General features: G+C 30.2%; 3 protein-coding genes across 4 annotated transcripts; 1 reads left to right on the top strand and 2 right to left on the bottom strand.

The window, feature by feature from the left end:
• Window positions 1-112: 112 nt before the first annotated feature.
• LOC122513196 (dentin sialophosphoprotein-like) lies at window positions 113-2763 on the bottom strand. Its single transcript, XM_043629463.1, has 5 exons — window positions 2620-2763; window positions 2349-2492; window positions 2080-2286; window positions 1892-1990; window positions 113-1840 (listed from the first exon to the last, which is right to left on the bottom strand). Exons 1-5 carry the CDS (start codon window positions 2761-2763, stop codon window positions 113-115), a joined length of 2322 nt encoding a protein of 773 aa, XP_043485398.1.
• Window positions 2764-5918: 3155 nt separating this feature from the next.
• LOC122513195 (facilitated trehalose transporter Tret1-2 homolog) lies at window positions 5919-8157 on the bottom strand. The gene is made up of 3 exons (XM_043629462.1): window positions 7968-8157; window positions 6527-7403; window positions 5919-6411 (listed from the first exon to the last, which is right to left on the bottom strand). Exons 1-3 carry the CDS (start codon window positions 8155-8157, stop codon window positions 5946-5948), a joined length of 1533 nt encoding a protein of 510 aa, XP_043485397.1. The 3' UTR covers window positions 5919-5945.
• Window positions 8158-9896: 1739 nt separating this feature from the next.
• Window positions 9897-24148, top strand: LOC122513272 (tight junction protein ZO-2). Of its 2 annotated transcripts, none has more exons than XM_043629545.1 (16): window positions 9897-10427; window positions 17353-17522; window positions 18012-18214; window positions 18328-18756; window positions 18829-18895; window positions 18981-19131; window positions 19216-19367; window positions 19473-19767; window positions 19854-20025; window positions 20111-20336; window positions 20422-20596; window positions 21874-22083; window positions 22184-22525; window positions 22589-22830; window positions 23164-23404; window positions 23482-24148. In XM_043629545.1, exons 1-16 carry the CDS (start codon window positions 10236-10238, stop codon window positions 23902-23904), a joined length of 3690 nt encoding a protein of 1229 aa, XP_043485480.1. In that variant the 5' UTR covers window positions 9897-10235; the 3' UTR covers window positions 23905-24148. The 2 variants fall into 2 exon arrangements, with proteins under 2 accessions (XP_043485480.1, XP_043485481.1); XM_043629546.1 differs by lacking the exon at window positions 9897-10427 and adding an exon at window positions 15270-16072.
• The last annotated feature ends 1237 nt before the right edge of the window (window positions 24149-25385 follow it).

Below are 25385 nucleotides of genomic sequence, written 5' to 3'. Positions count from 1 at the left end.
GCTTGTTGTGAACTACCTGCTTGCTGTGAACTATCCGAGTCATATGATGTCTTATGTTTTGTTCAGATGAAGAAAGTTCTTTCATTTCAATTTCTAATAGGGTCTCTTGTGTTTAATTTTGTAACATTTCATCCTCCGTTGATTCTTCTGTATCTACTTCTTCTTGACTATTTCTCCCTGAATTATCCGCATCACCTGTAGATTGTTCTGTTGCAACATTTCCAGACGAAGAAGATTCTGTCGTTTCACCTCGTAATGGATTCTCTTGTGTTGGAAGTTGAAACGCTCCTTTCCATACTATTTTTTCTTGAATATTTCTCCTTGAACTAGACGTATCATCTATAGATTGCTCTGTTGAAACATTTTCAGACAAAGAAGATTCTGTCGTTTCACCTCCTAATGGATTCTCTTGTGTTGGAAGTTGAAACGCTCCTTTCCATACTATTTTTTCTTGAATATTTCTCCTTGAACTAGACGTATCATCTATAGATTGTTCTGTTGAAACATTTTCAGACGAAGAAGATTCTGTCGTTTCACCTCTTAATGGATTCGCTTGTGTTGGAAGTTCTAACGTTTCATCCTGTATTAATTCATCTGAATCTTCGTCTTGAGCATTTCTCCCTGAACTATCCGTATCACCTGTAGATTGTTCTGTTGCAACATTTCCAGACGAAGAAGATTCTGTCGTTTCACCTCGTAATGGATTCTCTTGTGTTGGAAGTTGAAACGCTCCTTTCCATACTATTTTTTCTTGAATATTTCTCCTTGAACTAGACGTATCATCTATAGATTGATCTGTTGAAACATTTTCAGACGAAGAAGATTCTGTCGTTTCACCTCTTAATGGATTCGCTTGTGTTGGAAGTTCTAACGTTTCATCCTGTATTGATTCATCTGAATCTTCGTCTTGAGCATTTCTCCCTGAACTATCCGTATCACCTGTAGATTGTTCTGTTGAAACATTTCCAGACGAAGAAGATTCTATCGTATCACCTTGTAATGGACTCTGTTGTCTTGGAAGTATATACGCTCCATTCCATACTATTCCTCTTGCATATATATTTACTAGTCTATTTCTCCTTGAACTAGATTGTTCTGTTGAAACATTTTCAGACGAAGAAGATTCTGTCGGTTCACCTCCTAATCGATTCTCTTGTGTTGGAAGTTGTAACGATTCATCTTCTATTGATTCTTCTGTATCTTCGTCTTCAGCATTTCTCCCTGAACTATCCGTATCACCTGTAGATTGTTCTGTTGAAACATTTCCTGACAAAGAATATTCTATCGTTTCACCTCCTAATGGATTCTCTTGTGTTGGAAGTTGTGACTTTTTAACCTGCATTATTTCTTCTGTATCCGCTTCTTCTTGTTTCCTTTTTTTCTTTGGACTTTCCGAATCATCTGTTGTTTCACCATGAAGAACAACTCGTTCTGATTGTTCTCCTGGAACATATCCAGACGAAGTGGATGGGGTCTCTTGTGTTGGAAGTTGTGACGTTTTAATCTGCATTATTTCTTCTGTATCCGCTTCTTCTTGTTTCCTTTTTTTCCTTGGACTTTCCGAATCATCTGTTGTTTCACCATGAAGAACAACTCGTTCTGATTGTTCTCCTGGAACATATCCAGACGAAGTGGATGGGGTCTCTTGTGTTGGAAGTTGTGACGTTTTAACCTGCATTATTTCTTCTGTATCCGCTTCTTCTTGTTTCCTTTTTTTCCTTGGACTTTCCGAATCATCTGTTGTTTCACCATGAAGAACAACTCGTTCTGATTGTTCTCCTGGAACATATCCAGATGAAGAAGATGGGGTCTCTTGTGTTGAAAGTGGTATTGTTTTATCCTTCATTATTTTTTCTGTATCCATTTCTTCATTTTTCCTTTTCTTTTCAACATCTGGCTTTGTTGATGATCTTTGTTGATCGGTAGCAGTTGATTTTGATGCTTCTTTGTCTGATGAAACATTCCTATCAGGATTCGTTATTCTAAATAACTAAAATATCATAGCAAATGATTTTTATTGGGAAAAAATAAAAACAAAAGAAAGTTCAAATCATTCAAATTATGGATTATTACATTTACCTTTAAACTTTGATATAAAGAATCATCATTTAAACCCGATTGTCCCTCTCCAGCTCTATTTTCATCTGAAGACCATGATGATATTTGTAATTTTATATTGTTTCCAGCTGCAACAGTTTCTGTAGTTTCTGTTTTAAATGGCCCTTCTGAAGATTCTTCTGAAGATTTTTCTGAAGATTTTTCTGAAGATTCGTTTGAAGATCCTTGCTGGTATTAAATCAATTTCAATTAGTATATGTCTTATTTCATTTGATCAACTATTTTCATACCTCGTTCTCTCTATCCGATAATTTACTCCGTGATTTTAATAGTGTTTGAAATGATCGCCAAATGCAAAAAGATTCATATGGATCAGTTGAAGTACTTGCCCGATGAATATCAAGTGGCTCCTGGGAAGATGTTGAGGGTCTTGGCTGGTATTAAATTAATATCAATTAATATTTGTCCTATATGACTTAATCAATTATTTTCATATCTTATTCAAATATAATATGAAGTATTGTAACAACGTAGTTTCAAAAAACAAATGTAATCTATTACCTCCGATTGGGATGAAGTTGCAGTATACGGTTTGTTATCAGGATCCTCCGTATATCTACATTCTTGTATATGCGATTCAATTTTAGATCTAGAAATGCGATGATTAGGATTAATAGGACATTGAACAAGTTCTTCATCGCTCATCTGTATGCATGAAAAAAAAAGTTAATATTAAAAATACAATTAAATATTAATAAAATTATACAAAAAATATCACAGATAATTCCAATAAATTACCTTGCTTAAAAATATTATGTAATTATAAGAGATATATATATATATATTTGTATCACACTCTTCTTCTTAGGCTTTAAGGTGAACAATAAATCTTGTCTAATAAATATGTATAATATATGTATATGCACGCTTCAATATACACACATATATAGATTCAAAATATTTATAAAGTAAAGTTTATTATTTTTGTATATATATATAGTGAATATTTAGTCAACTTGCCATATACATATATATCATATGAAATAAAGCTAAAATGATAAAATTGATTTACAAATTAATTAAAAAATAATTTAAAAAATTTTTCAGAATAAAAAATTAATCATAATTACTTATTTTGACAACATCGATTGTTGTTTTATGAAAAATAACTTTCACAAATTTATTATTATTATTATTACGGTTATTCTTTTATCGATTGTTTTTTTTATTAATGTTTTGATTTATTAATTGAAAAAAAATTTTTAGAAAATAAGAAAACACAATTCAATAAATTCGATAAGTAAGTATTTAAAAAAAAAAAAATACGTGTCGTTATTAATTACAACTAATAATATTTTCTCAATTTAGATTATCAATGATAAAGCACATTTGAAGTAATGCTTGTCTATCAAACTAACACAACTGACAAAGATGTACAAAATTAACGTTTAAGTTAAATTATATATAATAAAATTCGAATACAAAAAACAATTCTTGAATAGTTCGATTTTGAAGTATCGAAACTCGAACTACGATATATTTACACGCACTATTTAAGTAATGTTATAAATTATAGATTGACTTGTAAATAATTAATTAAACCAAGTTTATATGATTTATTCGATAAAAAATGTTCTGAAAAAAAAACATATTTTCCTTAAAAAATTACTTGGAAAAATATCAATTATTTTTTCATTTAATTGTTATCTCGAGAATCGAGTCTAATTTCGATTATCGAAATATATCGAAATTTGAAATCAAAAACGTTATCTGTGACATTGGACTACACGTTAAATAAACATTTGTTTTCATTATAAAATTAAGGATAGAAAGAAAAAAAAAGAAAATAATATTATGATATTTAAAGTTTCATGTAATTTATCCAACATATATAAATTTATATAATTAACGGTTTTATGTTTCTCAAATTTGTACATTTTTTGACCAATTTTCTGTATTTTTCTTTCCGCAAGAATCTTCCACAGAGTATTAGAAAACTTAAAAAAAAAAAAGATAAATGAAATAGGTAAAATAATTCTCAAGTTATGGCGTGGCCAAGGGAAACACATGGATTCATATATATATATATTTATTCAATATTATAAATTATTTCAAATAAATATATTTAGAACATTTTCATATTATGCATAAAAGAATTCTTTTTTCAACATATGATAAATATATTAATGTATATAATATATTAAATTGGTCAATTATTTTTCTATATTCTTGTCTCATTATAAAAACAACAAAAAATACTTTTCAAACAATTGAAATCCTAATATATATCTGAATACATATCTTGAGTCTACAAAATATATATGGCTTACAATAAAATACAACTTTCATAATCACGGATTTTCACATAAACGATTGGAATATATCAAACTGAAAGTATGATATCATTCATTTAATATTTACAGATATGACAATGCAAGATTATTATATAGCCAGTCAATAATCTACTCTACTATCTCCATAGAACACCGATTAATACGGTTGATTATGAACAGTTCAATGAACTGTTTTCTTGAACTTTGAACTTTTTAAATCAAGAAAATTGATATCTTTTTGCATAGACAATTAATGCAAATGATTATCATACTATAATCAGTACGAAGAAAATATATATATATTAAATACATATGTGCATATCAATGAAGCATGAAATTTATTCGACTAACAATAAATAAGTGTCAAGGTCGATTTAAAAAATATCCAGTGTGTTAATCGAAAAATAATTCTCGTAGAAAATAAATTTATTATACCACGATAACATTAAGCATCTTTCATGGTCGTTTTTATTGTATATTTTTTTTATCTTCTATTTGATTCATTAAAAAAACATTATCTTTATTATATTTCATATGTGTTTAAAAGTCTTATAAAAAAATACAATTATTTTTATCGGTTTTATATATTTAATTGTAAATTAATTTGATTATAAATAGTAATAGTATCTTTTGATGGTACAAAAACGATTTCAATGCAGACGCACACAATTATTTGTAATTTGATCGATTTATCTTTTATTATCTTGCAAATCTTAAGTGTAAATTGTGCGTGTGTATATGTATAATTAAATCGGTTATAACATATATATTTAAATATGTTATATCTACGTGTGAATAATCTCATACAATATTATAAATAATATTGCTGTATCTCTTCTGTACAAATAACTATAATCATTATGATTCTCTTACGTATATACAACAAAGTTATTTTTGTCGAAAGATTACATACAACAGCCTGTATCACTCATACTTTATCCTATATAATTTTATAATACTAATTAACGCGCGCGCAAGAGAGAGAGAGAGATAAAGAAAAAGAGATGAAAAGAAATGAAAAAATTAACTAAATATTCTCAATTATTACGAAAAAAAAAAAAAAAAAATATAAAATTCTTTTATTCAATATACAAACGATAGATTAGAAAAATATATGAAAACTCATTGAAAATTGAAATGTTTAGAAACGATTCGAAGATTTGTTCCACGCGCGCAAAAAAAAAAAAAAAGAAGAAAAGAACAACAAAGAAATAAAAATGAAAAGAATATAAAGATATCTCTGTTTCTATCTTTCTTCTCTTTTAAATACTTTGCTAAGAATAAACTCATAATATCATATTCTATCTCTGTCTTTCTCATTTTTTTTTTTTTAGAAAAAAGAATGGAAAAAAAAAAAAAGAATAAAAAAACCACGTGAAGTTTAATCAGTGACAAATTGTATGTCATATTTTTTGTTTGTTTTTTGTTTGCCGAGTACAAAGCTTCAGTATAATATAGTCGAGATAAAATTCCATAAGAGTGAGAAAGAAAGAAAGAAAGAAAGAAAGAAAGAAAGAACATCAACAACAAAAAAAAAAAAGAAAGAGAGACTCCTCAAGCAGACTGTACGTCTTTGATCGACTTACGCTTTCGTTCCAGTTTTTTTTGTATATCCTGAAGAGTCTTCCCTTTCGTTTCAGGGACGAAAAAGAAGGAGAATACCACTGACAAGGCAGTGAAACAAGCAAAGGTCCAAAAAGTAATAGCTTCACCCAAGACGTTTTCCATCTTTGGAAATAACTTGGTTACAGCAAATACAAGACTCCAGTGTACCATAATAGAGATGCTACTTGCTACTCCTTTAGTCTCCGGTGGAAAAAGTTCGCTTATCATCGTGAATGGTACCGATCCGTAACCGATTGAAAATACGACATTGTACAAAGAAAGAGTTGTTAATGGTAACCAGCCGAGAAAAAGTACATCCTTATGGTCGGCTTTTATTTTAAAGTAATAACCAAGGACACCTAAACACACGGTCATTGCTATTCCAGATATCAGGAGTAATGGTTTCCTTCCAAATCTACAATCAATTTCAAAATATAAGAATATATACATTTGATTTATATTATATATTTTGATAAGATAATAACGAGATATTTGTAAAATAAGAAAATGTAGATCATCAAGCCCCTTACCTATCGATGATGAAAGCAACGCATATAGTCATAATGACCTCGATTAAACCAATAACGATTGTCGCAACGAATGGTTCGATCGTGCTACCAGCATTCTGAAATATTCTAACAGTGTAAAATAAAACAGCATCTATTCCGCACATCTGTTGAAACCACATAAGACCCAGGCATGTACCAAAAGCTTTTCTTCCAGCTTTAGTACCAATTAAATCCATGATACCGCCTCTCTTAGTCTCAACTCTGTCAGCCTCGTCTTGCAACATTGATATTTCTTCTTTAACGTCGTAATTAATTCCACGTAAGATTTGTAACGCTTTAACTGCTTGTGATTTTTTTTCCTTGTGTACCAACCACATAGGTGATTCCGGTAAGAAGATAATGATAAGGAGAAAAATGATTGATACAGAACAACAGGAGACGTTGAACATCGTGTAGGAAAGATAGGCACCCATAACGTATGAAAATAATATGCCGATTGAAAATAATAGGGGAAAAATGATACCAAGCGTTCCCCTTATCGACGCTTGTGCTATTTCACCGATGTAAACCGGTACCAAAACGCACGCAGCACCGGATCCGATGCCACCAATGAAACGTGCCACGTATATACCGGTAATATTTCTCGTCAATATCAATATAATCCAGGATATGAAAAAGGGTATTGCTGTTAAACCCATTGCTAACTTTCTACCTATGAAATCAGCTATTTTTCCAGCTGGCACTGCACCCAGTATCGCACCCAAAGCTAATAACGATGTTATCCAAGATGTTTCGTCCTCCGTTAGATCAGGAATAAAGGATTGTTTTGAACCGAGGAATGGTAAAATTGGTGACGTCCATCCTAAATTCATTCCACTTTGCATACCAATCAAACTGGCTGGAAAAATATAATTAATATATTTGATATATTATTTAATAGTTATTACATTATATATATATATATTTCAGAAAAAGATTACGACACATATGATAATTTTATATACATTAGAAATGAAATTATTAACTGATCAGAATTCGAAGAGATACGATGCAATCATATTTTGATACGTAATCTGTATTTGTGCATACATACGTGTGTATATAGATATGCAAGAATATCTAATGGAATAGTTTTTAGGAAGCTACAAGAATTTCGATAACAAAGATAAGTTTTTAATGCAAGATTCTCGTTTAAATTGAAAAAAAATGTATCAAACTATACGATATTTTATCTCGTATAATTTGGTATTTATAGTTCGCGACAGAAGGTATCTTTATTGTCTGCATAAATCCAGAATAATGAACTTGGTTAAAATCACTCCTAAGTATTTACGTAAACTACTTTGTTTTTCTCTCTTTTTGTTTTCTTTTTTTTTTCTTCCTTATTGAAATATATTTTTATAAAAATAATCGACATCGATAGGAAATAACTTAAAACAAAACAAAACAACAGAAAGCTCACCGCTGAATGTGACGATGTATTGAAACAATTGTTTTTCCTCTTGTAAATTTCGAACGTCCTCCTCCTCCTCTTGTAAATTTCGAGCCTCCTCTTGATTATTTTCATTTTTGACAGAAATTTGTACAGAATTTTCATCATTTTTCCCAAGAAACGGTTCGGTTTTGAAATTCCAACCGTTATTTGGATCCATGATCAAGTTGCCGAACAGTGGAAACGTTTTGTCATCGAAATAACTTACACGATTAAATTATATTTCGGACTGGTTTTATTTGAGATAGAACGTCTTTTAACAGTCAGAACAAACTGTCAGAAACTTACTTATGAGCTGCATGTTCTTTGCCCTCACCCAATGGTATAGTACCTTATCTCAAAGATTTACACATTATATTTGTATCGTCGTCGCACGCAACTTCAATTCTATTCGGCGTTAAGAGAGATGATGACAATGATGATGACGATGATGATGATTATGATGATGATTATGATGATAATGATGATGAGATGATGATTGTAATGATTGTAATGATTGTCTCTCTTCTCATAAAATATATCATTATCTATATATAGAGAGGTATTTTTTTTCATATTTATTAGATAAGATCTCGAATAATATTTAGGATCATTTATTTTGTTCAAAATGTTATACATTTTATTCGCAAATTCAAGGCTAACATAATTATTATAAATTAATATAAATATTAATTATTATCCATAGAAAGATGTTTGGTATCTTAATTTAATGTGCGATCATTTATTATCTCGTTAAATTATCTTTAATTATTATTAATTATAAATAAAATTCTAAATTATAAAATCCTAATCGGAAAAAAAAAAATGTAATATTATTTGTCTCATACGGTATATAGAATTTTATTTTTCTACTCTCATTCAATTAATTTATATCTTTTTTCCAATCGATATAGAAAATTCGTAGACATTATATTTATATCATAGATATATGTATAAATGTTATATTTTTATTCTTTTTTTTTTTTTTTATATAATGTTGAGTTAGATCGCTCTAACAATATTAATCATTCTATCGTATAATCTTATCTAACGATATTTGTTCTCTCGTTCACTTCAAGTAGCATTTGTGTGTTTATATTCTTTTTCTTCTCTTTTTTATTCTTTTTTATTCTTTTTCTTTTTTTTTTAGACTAAACTAAATCTATACAAATTTTCTTATCAAAATTTACATTATTTTTACAATCAGTCATTAGTCTTTGCAATTTGTAACCGAAAATAATGTTATATATATATATATTTTTTTTTAGGTACACGTGTGAATAATATAAAAAAGATCTAGAATGAAGAAGAATAAAGAAGAATAAAGAAATAGTTAAAGAACGAGGGTAGAAGAGTACCATTCATGAACTATAATATATATAGGTACTCATTTAAGGCTTCTAATACATGTTACGTCTTCCATGTTATTTCGATTCCAGTTTTTTCTCGTGCTAGCACGAGCTACCATCTGTTTGAAGTTAGTCTCGTCGTGGTTTTCTTTTTTTTTTTTTTACACTCTAACGATATTCCTTCGGTTATACTCGTTTTTTTATTTTCTTTAGTATTCTTTATTTCTAATTAAGAAAGTAATAATCGTTAATATTATCAACACTATTAACGTATAAGATTTATTTTCAATATAAATATATAATTGCTCATTGAAATTATACATTTCTTAAAAGATAAGATAATAGTACAAATAATTGAAAAAAGATACTAAATGATTCGTTTTAACTTATTGCTACCAGTGTGAAATTTATAATAATAATATAAAAATTTGGTTTAATAAAACAACAGGATGTTAATATTGGAAATTGTTTAATTTCAAATGACGATGATTGAAGAGTGTTAAATTAGAATTGATTTGATCTCGTATAAAATATTAATATCATTTATATCAAATAAATTTATATTTAGGATGAAAATTTGAGTGTCGAACGTATTTATACTAAGGCTTCGTGTGTAGAATTGATTAATCGAATATACGATACGGATGGAACTAGAATTACATGGAAGATTCAGCAAACGGGTTAATCTGATATAAACAACAGCAGGCAACGTACGATAAGCCATGATCGAATCCGCCCCCAAACGCGTATGGTAATCCAACTTGGTATTAAACCACACCATGAACAACACGTTTGAACGAAGATCAGTGCTGTTAAATCACACCGTTCCTTTAGATGTTTTACAAATAATTCTAAAGAAATAATAGCGTTGCGATTGATATAAAGTGATAAACACGAGGGGAGTGGAGTCATGAAAATATTCGACAAATTATTTCAAAACAATAGAAGAAAACACGAGGTGTCCAAAAGAATGAGAAAAATGACGACGAGGAAAAAAACCGTTGGGAAAAATTATTCCGGATTGCAGCAGCATCTTCCTAAGGATGATTTTTTATTTGGCGACAATAAAAAAACATCTAAACGAACTAAACGGAAACGTACGGTACGTTATTTGTTGTTGTTGTTGTTGTTGTTGTAAAATGTTTGACGTTGTTAAACAAGTCATCGTAATGTAGATAGCATCAAAAATTAGAAAGCTTTTATTTATATTTGTATAAGTCAAAATACAATTTGAAAAATGTTTATTCGTTATGCAACTCGATTGTTAAATTAGAAAATTCGTGATAGGAACGATCGATTAATTTTCGTTGTTATTCTTAACTTTCTTATGTGTATTTTGACGTTGACTTTGTAAGATAACAGTTAATTGGATGTACGCACGAGGAGGAAGCTCGTAATTCAATAGAATACAAGTTAATTAGACGCATTATATGAAGTTCTTCTTCCTCAGTTTTTCTTAAGAAATGATCGCATAACGAGGGAAAATTGTATTTTGCCAATCTTGATGCTAAGATATTGCTGTTGTTATTTTAAATACTCGTGTGTGGTAATGTTTGCTGATACATTTTTCAAGATTAATACAAACTTTCTTTTCATTTTTATTTCTTTTGAATGATCAGATTATGATCAAAATTAAATTGCATTTTTTGTTTTTTCTATAGATTAAATTATGTCGATGAAACATTGGATTTTATTCAAAAGTAATATCAAAATAATAGTTTTATAATTATACATATATATATATATATTCGTGTGGTTAAACGTTTTGCCTATAACGTAACTTTACTCACAAATAAAAGGTTTCTTTTCTAATACTCTGGTTAGAACACCTTGCGAGATAATCTGATTAAGGCTTTGCCATAATATACGTCCGCATTCTTGCGACATGTTGAAGTGAAGAATAATGCCAATTTATGTCATCTCTAATTAGTTTATTACACGCGACATTATACGTTTAATTAAAACCAATTTTCTTTTTTCAATCGGAAATTATATTTCACACCCTCCCACGCGTACAAATTTTCTTAATATAATAATTAATATAATTATTAATATAATTTAATAATATAATTTATTTGTATATAATAATTTATTTAATTAAATATATAATATATATATATATATTTTTATAATTATAATAATTTATTTTATTGAACAAAACGAAGATAGAAAAGAAAATAAGCTTGCTTACATTTGTAATCAGCGAATTATCGATGCAATAAAAATGATATATCGCGTTAGCCCGAATAATTAATCGATCCGAGATGCAAATTTCTTTTATATTCATTTTCAATTGTAAAAAACAATCGCCCACTGGCCATTTATATTCTTACTAGAGTTAAAAGCAAGATATCGATCTGCAAAGTTGCAACACAACCAACAGGTATTTGGCCTCTCAAGGACGTTGGGTGTTTAACCTGATAGATACCGGAAGTTACTTACTATGATTGTGCATAGAAAATTATAATAAGTTTTATTTATAGCTTTCATTTTCTAATAATTATTTCAATTTAATAAGAGAACTATATCTAAAATATATATTAATATTATTAATTTATTATATAAAATCAGCACCGAATTTCTTTTTTTTAAACAAACTATTATACTAATTTGTATTATCCACTCTTTGTTCATGTTAAATGAACAAACAATGCTCTTTAAATTTAGTTAGCGATACAGGCTGACTCCTATATCAATTTGCGTTGCTTTACTTTGTTCAAAAAATGTTCTTCGTTGAGAAATTTATTAGGCAAAATTTCGTTAAATCTTGACCCCCAGTCTCATTTAAGGATAATTTAGAAATAAAAGTATATTTTAAATCATTTTACTTTTAGTTACAATTTAAAATAAAAATAAAAAAATTAGAGAAAGTTTGGGGGTCTATTAAACCTTTTGTTTGTGCATAGTATTTAGATGAAAGATTAGAATAACAAAAGAATAGGATGTACACAGGCCGAAAAAGGAGAGGTATATTGAAAAAGGAGAATCTTCGAAAGCAAGGCTTCTCGTGTTACCTTAGATCATTTTACCTGCGACAGGAGAGGAATTACTACCTGCTGTGATAAATTCGTCTACCTGTGAACGGTTTCACAATAAGAATTCCTACCTGCGGAAGGTTCGAACAGTTCATTGTAAAAATGGTATGCACACAGGTATATTCGCATACAGGTATATATACATATATATATATATTTCTATGTGTACACCCATTAAGAAAATTTAACTTATTTTTTCTGTTTGTTTATTTTTCATCTTGAAACGTTCGACGTTTAGAGTTGAATTATTGAAAAGAAAAATATTGTAATATGTTTAATATTAAATATTTAATTATCATTTCTTTCATTGTCTTTTTTAGATAGAAAATTTATACGTATGTATATTCATGATGCACACACACACACACGTCATATATATATATGTATGTATTTATACTGCAGAAGTGCGTAAACCTGCAAGAGAATTCCAGTTTAGTTACGGACAACGTGATTTAAACGGCCCACTCTTGTAGTTTCCCCATTCTCCCTTTCTACCACACTCTAAAAAGAGGGAGAAAAAGAAAAAGAGAGAGAGAGAGAACCGCGTGAATCATCACTTTGGAAGGATCGGCGCGTATGCATTCCATGCCGTGTCCCAAGAAACCTCCTATTCCAAACGAATTTCCTTCAAGGTATATAATATGCTCGGATATTTCTCTGTGTGTGAACAGGAAACACAACAGGTAGAGAAGAAAAGAAGTACTGGTATATAAAAGTAATAATATTTTCTTATATATAGAAAAACGTTTCTCTTTCAAAAGATTTCTATTATGAATATTGTTCAATAATTAATAAAATAAATATCAAAATGATTTATAGAGATCTTCGAATAAGAAAGAATCATAAAATTCATTTAGGGAACATTTGAAGATATCAAAAAGAAGAAGTATTTTATGATAAAAAATAATATTAAAAAAAGGATATTAAAGATGAGAAGAAAAGATATATATATATTTATGGAAAAAAAAAAAAAAGAAGAAGAAGAAGAAGAAGAATAGAGAAAGATAGAGACACGGAAGGGAGACACACCTAAGTGCGACATCGGAGAAGAGCATTCCAGCTGGTGGTGGTGGTGTAAGGTGTGTCATATTCACAGAGAGTTAACGTTTCTGATCTTACGTTGGTGTACGTAAGAGAGACACTCTCTTTTATACATAAATACATAAAATACATGGATACGTATAGAATAAGAGGAGGAGGTGGTGGTGGTGGTGGAGGAGGAGGATGAAGAAAGCCATTCCTATGGTGGTGACCTCTAGTTGCAGTCTTGCCAACTACGGGCAAGTAGAAGCAAGCAAAACCGGTGTTGTTCTCTCTCACTCTGACCCCCCCTCTTTTCTCTTCTCTCTTATTTTCTCTTCTTTTCTGGCATATCCCGCATATCGTACTTTCTCGTTTCTTTCTCTCTCTCTCTCTCTCTCTTTTATTCTCTTCTCTTTGAAGAGTATTATATATATATATACACACACAGTGTTATACTGTATAAGTGTACTCTTTGCCTACACTTGGAGAGACCTCGTCCTTCTTCAACCGATCTGCTACGGACCAGTCTACCACTCGATAGAAGAAGCAAGACACGGCTTGTATAACCAGGATTCCTTATAACGAAAGAACGTCCTTTACCTTCCTTATTCTTTTTCTTCTTATTCCTCAGATATTTCTTCTCCCTCTTCTTATTCTTCTTAGTCCACTTCTTAGTCCACTTCTTCGTTTTCTTATTATTTTTAAGAACTCCTTTTACTGGAAGAAAAGAAAGTGTGTTGTTTATCCCAGTGATATACTTGATTATAAACTAAAAATTAAAGAAGAAAGAAAGTAAGGAAAAATACAAAAAGAGAGAGAAGAAGAAGAAGAAGAAGAAGAAGGATACTCATTCGTGATTTTTCGTGACAGTGGTCGATACTTATCTTCTATCTCTTTCGGGATCATTCATTCCTTCAGTTTTCTATCTCTCTCTCTCTCTCTCTCTCTCTTCATTTGGAGATGAAGCGTGGAAGAGGAGATACTGATCTCTTCAACGTTTCCTTCGGCAAGAACGACATAAATACATCGAACTTTCGACGAAGACCATTCTTTAAATAAATCTGTAATATTTTACACTGATTTTAGTTTATTGTTCGATCATTAATATATATAAAAAAAAAAAATAAGAAAGAATAGGAAAAGAGATTATAGATCAAAAAGCAGTGATCTCGTTATAAGATGTTGAAAGTGAAACGAATTAGTGTTAGTGTTGTGTTGGAGAAACTAAGAGATAGAAAACTTTTCTTATAAAGAAAATAAAAGAAAAATAAGAAGGAAAGAGATAGATAGTGTCGCGCGTGTGTGTGTATGTGTGCGTGTGTGTGGGTGTTTTTGTGCGAGGAAAAAAAAAGAAGTAAAGAAGTTAAAAAAACAAATTAGAAGGAAGTGCACAATGGGGAGGAGGATCAATGAACTGTGATGATTATTATTATTATTATTCTTCTGAAAAATGATCGTATTTTTTTAAAAAATAATTCAGAGAATTCGAAGACTGAAGAAGACTACTACTACTTACCCCTTCGATATTTTTTTCTTCTCTCAATTGTTTTCTCCAAACAAAATGAAAGAAATTGTTGTAGAAATAAATTAAGAAAAATAAACGAAGATCGGAAATACGCATTGCGCACGAATTTGCGCATTGTTTAATCTGACCCCTAAAAAAAAAGATACAGAGCGGGAATTCTGAAAAAATTTTGGAAAAATTAGAAATGGTAATGTGATTATCATTAATCGAAGCAAACAAATGCATTTGATTGTTAAAGCACGAAGCTGAAAGTATATTTCTATCTTTTTTTTTTTCTTTTAAAGAAATAAAACAGAAAAGGTGAAAAAAAGAGAAGAAAATATTTACGAGTTGTGTGCATACGTACACGTGTGTATGTGTGTGTGTGTGTATATATCCAGTAGCCGGAGAGAAAACAGGATCAATTAGCATCCTGCTGAAGAATAAGAATAAACGTGAATCTCAGTAGTGTCCTTGAAAGTATTGCACATTTCTTCTTTTGCGTGAGAAATTTTCTTGATTAAAATAATAATAGTCGTTCTTTCTTATTTGGAAGAACGAAAATATTTGACAATCGTGTGTGAATATCTCGTCATAAGAATAATCGATTCGATCAATATATTTCGATTTCGATAATTTCGATTAATATGCCCGGGAATTTTAAATATTTCCAATAAAGTGCCATTTTCGTTTAGTACATTTTTTGGATTTCTTTTCTATATTAGTTCGCGTTTAAAATGACAAAGATATTTGTTTAAAACAAATCAAAGGATTAAGAAATAGAGAATAATTCAATGAGGATACATTTTGTAATAATAAGAAGATCGTGTGGGTGATAAAAATACTGTGTTTGTGTAATACGAGTGTGAGTGGTGCGTGGAGGAGGAAGAAGAATTAATTAAATAGTGGGTTTAGAAGTTAATCATGTTTCTTGGATCATTCGTAATAACGTCTTGACGTTGTTATCATCAACATAGTCGTCGTTGTCATTTTGACTACGCAACATCGATTTAAGTTTTATTAATTATATATAAAACACAAAGAAAGATGGATAGAAACGATAGTAGTATTGGAAGTGGTACCAATGGGAATTGTCACGTCGGAAATTCAGGATCACCATTGAATTCCTCAACATCCAATCATCCACCAACCCTTCATAATTCTTCCACCGGATTGGACAGTCAGGTAGTTCGATTTAATCGAAAATTTATCGAAATCGATATATCATATTTTCTATTTTCAAATTTCACAATAAATACATAAATATTTTGTATATTCGCATTAAAATATATACGATCGTAAATTGATCTTACAATTAGATAAGAATGAAGTCTAAAAAGGCTAGGGGGAATACAAAAGATCGTCGTGAGACCGATCTCCATTGTTTACGACTTTAAAAGCGAAACAAAGGAGGGGGGGGCTCGTTAGTGATTCTTATACGATTATTTTTACGCGGTAATTTTAAACAAGTTAACTCGCTTACGATGATGGTGAACGTATATTTAAATAGTTCATTTAAAATTAAAATACGCGCGTTCTGTGTTGTATCAATCTATAATACAAAAATGAATGATCTAATATCAAATTAGTTATACAAATTGTATGACTAGAAAATAGTTTTATTGGAAATAATTTATTTCCTGGGGTAAAAAGGTTAGGGTAAAAATTTAATAAATGCATAACTAACAAAATATGACCATATATAAATAAATATGTAAATATATATACACGTTTATAACTTCCTTTCGGTATAACGTAAATCATTTCGCATTCCAGGGGAATCGTGTCGTAAATACTCGCGTAGGAGAAAACCTTCGTGCTTGCAATTTAGAAAGAGAGACTTATTCGATCTATGTACTTAAAACTATGTACACACCAACTCTATTTACTTGTATGTTTTACTACCTCCGCTATTTCGCTACGTGAAACTTTTTAAGGAATTATCTAACCATTAGCATACCGATGTGTACCGATTGGAAAGAAAAAAAATAAGAAAAAACACATCCAACTAGGACACGGTCTGTTCTGAATACTGTCAACGTTCTATCGAATTCCAAGAAAAGTATTATATATATACTCCCTTCTGGAGTATATAAATTCCCTCATCCTATGTCAGACGATACGCTTGAATCTTTCTTCGAAGAAAGTCTCTTATTATATTGCTCTTTTTAACGCTTCGTAAATTACGCCGTATTACTAGTGTTTTCAGAGATATTCAAGAAACTTACATGCATTAATTTTACGCTTTATTCCTGCTTAACGTACCGTGTAGATTTTTAAATTTCAACAACGTTTAATTTTCTTATTACTTATTAAAAAAAAAAAAAAAACGTCGTTTATCAAACGATATATACATTAAATAAATTTAAATTTGAACGCCATCTTGTCGAATAACGCGCCAAATAAATATTCAACTTTTCGCGCGAAATTCGAAATGCAAAGAAATTTTTTGTTCTTTATTTAAGAGTGGTGATAGAGGATGGGAAATTCATCAAGTGACCGTTACTAGAGTTCCTGGATATGGCTTTGGTATTGCCGTATCTGGTGGTCGTGATAATCCACATTTTACCAATGGTGACCCAGCTATTGCAATCTCCGACGTTTTGAAGGCCGGACCTGCGGAAGGAAAGTTGCAGTGAGTAATGTTTCTTCTCTCGAGAAAAATAAGAATTACAAAAAAGGTTGTTCGCAGTCTAGCCTGAGGCAATCTGTTCAAGCTCTTTCATCTCGAACGAAAGAAATATAACAAAAAAGAAAGAAAATGTTTCTACAGACTCGATTTAATGTCTTCTTTCTCTTCGTTGTTCTATGAACCGTTTAAATTCTACGCCATTTTATTCAATAACGCGCCAAAATCAATGTTTCATTTTTCGCGCGATATTTTAAACATTAATAAGATCGATACTGAAATCGATATTTCTTTGACTATAATAGATGCACTTAATACTAATTAAAATTATCGAACGTGAACGTTCAAAATAGAAAGTGCAGTGTTTAGAAATTGTTACGATAGTAAGTATTTATGTTACCCCGTTTTATGGTGGATCGAGTTTCCATAAAAAGAATCAATGATGTTGCTGCGTTACGAATGATAAGTATGTACAAGTAGATTGTGTGTTTTTAGGGTAAACGATCGCATCATTTCCGCTAACGGAGTATCATTAGAAGGTGCTGATTATGGAGCAGCTGTCCGAGTTCTTCGGGACTCGGGATCGACCGTTTTATTGGTCGTTAAACGAAGAGCTTCGTCGAACTCATCAACTTGCCAAGGCAATTCTGCTCCTCAAACTCATCGGCTTACTCTCACAAGAAATAATAAAAAAGATGGTAAGAATAGGGTTAGGATTTAACAAGTCAAAGTTTCTTTGTAATCTGTCCCAGTTAACAAGGATCATTTGTAAAGATTATCATCGAATACAAATTTTTGTTCAACTTTGTAGATTTTGGTATCGTATTGGGTTGTCGATTGTACGTGAAAGAAGTAACTAGAGAAAACACCGGTGTTAAACCTGGCGATGTCTTAACACGAATAAGTGGTATTGCCGCTGATAATATGAGTTTAAAGGAAGCGAGAAAATTAATGGATCAATGTAAAGACCGACTGTCCATCGTTATTACAAGAGATTCTTCCTGTTGTCACGTCCAGCAACAAGTAAAGACCGATAGCGGAGAATATTTATCCGGTGCTAGTTATAGCAGTCAAAATTTATACGTTCCACCACCAACTAGACAACCATTGGAAGATAAAAGTAATTTGGTCCCAAGAGGACGTTCCAGAGGACCTTTAATGGATGTTTCTTTGAGTCAATTAGATTTACCAGCAACGCCAACGGTTGATCCACCTAGGCCTCCTCCTCCAAGGCCTGAAGGTAAACTATAATTTTCACTTTTACTAAAATCTCTGTATGTTTGATTTTATAATATTAATCTTTCGTTTATAGATTATTATAGTTCGCGAAGACAAATGTACGATGAAGATTCTATCACGCATAGAACGAAACAACCAATGTAAGTGCTATATTCTATAAGTCATGTTAGGTTTGTTAATATCTGATTAAACAAATAATTATTAATGAAAATTTGATATATCTAGGCCGGATCCTCGATTCATTACATTCCAAAAAGAAGGTTCAGTAGGAGTACGATTATGCGGAGGAAATGAGACTGGCGTTTTTGTAACAGCAGTTCAAACTGGAAGTCCGGCATCTCTTCAAGGTCTTCAACCGGGGGACAAAATTTTAAAAGTAAGTTTTCAAGAATATCAATGAAATTTTTAAAAAGAATTTAATACTATCGTATACTGATATTTTGTTGGAATGATTAAATAGGTAAATGACATGGATATGAAAGGTGTAACCAGAGAAGAAGCTGTATTATTTCTTCTTAGTCTTCAAGAACAAATTGATTTGATAGTACAACATCGACGTCAGGAATATGATCAAATTGTTGCATCTGGCAGAGGTGATTCGTTTCATATCAAGTAAGTCTCCCTTCAATTTATTTATAAATATTTGTTAATATAAAACTTTGTAGATTAGAAAGAAAATAATATTTAATGTAATAAAACATCTTGATATTTTATCAGGACACATTTTCATTACGAACAACCTGAGAAAGGAGAGATGAGCTTTCGCAGCGGAGATGTCTTTCACGTGGTAGACACTCTTCATAACGGAGTTGTAGGTTCTTGGCAAGTATTTAGAATTGGAAGAAACAATCAAGAAGTACAGAAAGGTATTATTCCAAACAAAGCACGCGCCGAGGAACTTGCAACTGCACAATTCAATGCCACGAAGAAGGAATTAAGCGCTAGTGAGAGTAGAGGTAGCTTTTTTCGAAGAAGAAGAAGTAGTCACAGACGTTCTAAATCTTTGGGAAGGGTGAGAGAACGTTATTATTACCTTGCTATTACAATTTGTTTTAGGAATATACCTTTTTAATATTTTTATTTGAAATTATTATTTAGGATCACTGGGACGACGTGGTATTCTCTGATAGCGTCAGTAAATTTCCAGCTTATGAACGAGTGATACTTCGACATCCAGGATTCGTTAGACCGGTTGTACTTTTTGGTCCAGTTGCAGATCTCGGTAGGGAAAAATTACTTAAGGATTTTCCCGACAAATTTACTTCCCCACGTGAGTAAATCGAAGTGAGTCGTTAAATTTTCATAATACATATCGTACATCATTATGACCTGAGAGATGCGTTTTCATTTTCTAGAAATGGAAAGTCAAATGGAAGAAAGCGGTAGTAAAAATACTAAATCGTCTGGCATTATTCGTTTGAGTGCCATTAGAGAAGTCATGGACAGAGGAAAACATGCTCTCTTGGATATCACACCTAATGCTGTTGATCGACTTAATTATGCTCAGTTTTATCCTATTGTGATATTTTTAAAAGCTGAAACTAAACAAGTTATTAAAGAAATGCGAGCAGGTGTTCCCAAGTAAGTTTTTCAATTAATTAAAAATATATAAACATATATATATATATTTCTATAACTTATGTTGTTCTTATTTTAATATTCTCAGATCAGCGCACAAAAGTAGCAAAAAGCTTTTAGAACAATGTCAGAAATTGGATAAAATTTGGGGACACATATTTAGTGCCGTTATTACACTTACAACTCCTGAAGCTTGGTATCGTAAACTCAGAGAATTAATAGATCGTCAGCAACAGGGATCTTTATGGATGAGCCAAACGAAGGTACTATTTAATGTTATTAATTATTATTTATATTCTTGCTTGTGTAACAAGATGTTCACATTTGTTACTGTCAGATAGTTAAATATATTTAATAATCATTTATATAAAATATCAGCTATATAAAGTAGAGTTAAAACTGACATTGACAAATGTTATGTGTGAAATGGGCATATTTATGAAATTTATTCAAAGATTTGTTAATCGAAAAGATCTGAGTTTAAATAATAAGTCTGTTGATTGTAGCCAATATGTAGCCGATATATGAATTCAGATCTATACCTTCCACCTTATCATTCGCATATCCCGCAACCTCCTCTCGCATCACTTATCGAAGATGAAGTATACTTCGATCAAAATAAAAATAATACCTCCCTTTTATCCCCCTATTCTTATTCCTCTCCTATAGAGCATTCATCACTCATGTCCTTACCCAATAGTTCAGATGTCATCCGTGAGCAATTTTTCGGCTACATATAAAAAGCCTCATTAAAATCCCCTTTAGATACCATCAATTAACTTTTAATATCCTTAACTTTGTTTGTTAAGTTTTTCGTTGAAATATGTTTAAATGTTTGTTTTTAATCGTTTATATTAATTGTTGAATACATTGTGTCATCTTCGTGTGCCATGAATGATTGCCACAAATCTTAACAAGCATGCGCTCATTAAAATTGATATTATTTATCATTGAATGAATATTTGAATGATTAATTTAATGTGAAATGCCCAAATTTATCGTGAATTAATATACTCCATAAATTAGATCTATAAGATCTTATAAACAATTGCATAATATTTCTTAATTATTATATTACAGATTAATACATGCATACTAATGGACCGTATATTTGTATGCATGTATTATTTTTTGTTTACTATGAACAACAACAACAACAAAAAAAAAGAAAATTATATTTAAATATTATATATAATTATTATATTTGAATTCGAAAAAAATATTTTTTTTTAGATACTTCTTATTATATATAAATAATATCTTTATTATATTAAATATTAAATTATATTGCACAAAAAAATTAATTTCACAAGTTTAGAAAAAATATTGATGATATATATGTTATCATATAATACTAACAAAATGCACTATCATAAAAAAAAAAAAAACACAACATACTTATGCAACTAAATATATTCTATGTTTACATATCTATCGTAATCGTTGATGTTACCTTTTATTAAATTTGCTATTATAAATACACCTAATGTGTAATGTAATGTTCATGTAATGTTTTGTCCTTTGTGTCATATGATCGTAGCCGGAAGAAGCCCTCTCGGATGACTTCCTATTCCCGATGACATCTCGCCTCTCCTACGCTTCCTCTCCGGAGAGTGATCTGGAATTAAGCCCTGCACCTGCTCTTCCTGGAACATTGGGTCCACCTATACGCTTGAAGAGTAGTTCAGATCCAAGTATTGCTACGCAAGATGATACAACAGCACCACCTCCGTACTCTACAAATTATCAAGTAAGTTCGAACTTTATATATTTTTTAAGCTGTTAACGATAAAGAATAAAATTATGTGCATATATATATAATATCAAAGGGAACGTTTTTATATATTTAGCAATCTTTTGAACAACATAAAAGAAGATCACAACAGGGAGGTGCTGGAGACAGCAAATATGGTTTTTCATTATCAGGACAAACAAGTAATCAATCTGGTTCACCAGAATATCTTGGAACATCGTTCGAACCTAGATCACCGCATCATAGTCCACCAGATCTACCGCCAAGGATTGATAGAAATATTAAACCGACTAATCAAACAACTAGAGGAACTGTACGTTCTACTCAAGAAAGACTCATTAGCAAAGCTGATTCAGTTTTGGATGTTGGAAATTATATAAATGCTTCGCCTCACAAAGTCAATGCTACGTCGTCGCTTGAAAGGACACAAACAAAAGCGGTAAGTTTCTACGATGCTGTGATAATATAATAGGCATTTAAAAATCATATTATATCTTTATAGGGAAGCTACGATAGTATGTCCTCATATGATTCGTATAATAACAACACTAATGGAAATCCTAGTTATGCTGGGGTGAATCTCAATGCATCGACTAATCGTTTAGGCCCAAATGTACCTGATGATTTAAAAAGTAGCGGTATGTCGGCTAGAGCTCATGACCCATACAGATTTACAAGATCTACGGCTCAACCTATTCCTACTCAAGATTCCCAACCTACTAGAACAGATTATGCCAAATATAGGTAAGTGTGAATCGTGTGTTTATAATTAGAAAAAAAAAAAAATAAAATGTCTATGTATAGAATAATAGGAGAATTCATTCAATATAAAATATTCATGCCATATATATATTATATATCGTAGAAGTAATATATATATATATAAACATTGCTTTCATATAGGGTGATGGCAAGAGCACCTCGTCCATTAAGAAGAGCTTGTAGAATATATATATCAAGTAGAGATACTTTAGTTTAAATTTGAATACCTTTGATTACCTAATTTTCCTATTTTTTCTTTTCTTTTTTTCCTTGCACCCAAGTAAGCTAGAAATATGTTGCTTTGTATATTTATAGCAGGACGACAGACTACAAACCGATATCAATTCCACAAAACAAGCCAGGAGGATCATACAAACCGATACCACCCCCGAAGCCTAAGAATTACAGACCACCGCAAACAACTTTAGTAGGAGATGAAAACAGCGGAAATAATAGTAATAATGGAAATGCTGGTGGAAACAATGGTAACAGTGGTGCGGCGGCTTATCAGCATACCAAAAGTTATTCTATTGCCACTTCCCACGTGCATAATGGAGTAAGTATAACAATATTATTGATATTATTATTACTGAAACGTGAAAAGACATTTTATAGTTTTCTATTTAATTTTAGGTAGAGAATAATAGCAACGTTAGACGCAACAACAGTCAGTATTATTATAATATTCCACCACCCACTCGTCATAATGAGAATAATCCGGTTAATACGCATCATAATCACAGCCACATTACACCACCGATACATAGTCATAGCCTGAGTCATACTCATCCTCACTCTAGTCCTCCTGTGACTTCTCATTCTCATTCTAACAGTGCTGGTCAAATTAATCTCAGTTCAACTCACAATCGGAACAACGTCAATCATAATGGTTTCAATCATAATAACAATCATGGAAGCGGAAACCAAACTTATGCTTCCAGTAGTTCGACTCACAATAGAGAACCTAACGGTTTAGATTTAGCTGGAAGTAGGGAACAAAGAGGTAGTGCCTTTGAACTTTATCGGAAACCTGTACATCATTATAATATTAGGTAAATTTTACGATGGTATATATTCGGTAATTAATATTCTAATTTTCTTTCTTTGTCTTTTTTTTTTCTTTTTTCTTGTTCCGATAATATTGATAAGTATAAATCGTATAACGCTATAGAGAGAGAGAAAGAGAGATAAAGATAATAATTACAATATAATCACACAATGATATATTATAAATGTAGAAAAAGAAAAACCACCACATCTGCCTTAAAACTACCTCTGTATAATAATAATGATTGGCAAAGAAAAATAGTTAGCAATGTATTTTATACAATTGGTTTTATATATATAATACATGTAATAAAACTATTAATTAAAATATGGTGCGATAATCTTTCCGCTTTGATAGATTTTATTTAAAATCTATTTGTATTTTTATTATTATTACTATAATAATCTATTACGCAATAATTGATTATTTCTAATGACGATGATGATGATAATGATAATGATGATGATGATGATAATGATAATGTCATTGCATTGATTGTTATTGCATTTTAATGATTAATTAATTATATATGAAAAAAACTATGACATTATGTGATATATAATTAAAAGTAACATTGAGAGACAAATGATCATTGTATGACTCCGCGTACACAAGTTTTATATGTTTATTTATTTTGAATCTAAAAATTCAAGATGAAAAATCATATTCTTCCAAAGAGAATGCAATTTTTCTTACGGTAAAAATATACAAACTTATAAAATAACTAAATAATTATATATATATATATATTTATGTTTATATATAAATATTATTATAGATCATCATTTATATAATATACTTATAATGATCGCATAAATATTGTTGTATATTAAAAAAAAAAAGTTATATAGATAAATAAAAGCATTAAAATTAATATGAAGTTTAAAAAAGAAAATAGAAAATACAACGCGCGAACAAAATAAAAATCAATTATTCTCTGACAAGTATTAAAATGATTTATTATGTTCGAGTTGTTTGTTTTTTATAATATTAATAAAAAAAATAACTCATTATACGAATCAGCTGATAATAAGATATTAAATCAACTGTTGTTGTTGATTTATGAAATCAGAAATTTTGAAAATATTGAAAATAATAAATATAATGAATTCCCTGATGGTTTATTCATGTCACGTATATATTATTCAATTATATTATACAGAACTTTTTGTAATTTACGCAATAGTAACTACACCTACCTATAACTCTTCATTTTTTTCATAGATAAATTCTATTTTAATATTTGTCATTTTTTATTATATTGAATTTTTTACATTCAAGCTGATATATTTATATCCATTATACACATTTTTAATTAATTAATTAAAAAAAAAAAGGACATTTCTTCCATATATTAATCACGTTACTGCTCATGTTTATAAAAATACATATAATCTATTATTTGAAACAAAAACAAGAAAAAAAAAAGAAACCAAGCGCGTGAAGATAGTAGAGCTTGGACAAATAATAATAATAATATTAATACTAA

Source organism: Polistes fuscatus, unplaced genomic scaffold (genome assembly GCF_010416935.1).
Source record: "Polistes fuscatus isolate 324 unplaced genomic scaffold, CU_Pfus_HIC Scaffold12, whole genome shotgun sequence".
In the NCBI taxonomy this organism is placed as follows: domain Eukaryota; kingdom Metazoa; phylum Arthropoda; class Insecta; order Hymenoptera; family Vespidae; genus Polistes; species Polistes fuscatus.
This window is presented reverse-complemented; position numbering and strand designations above follow the sequence as displayed.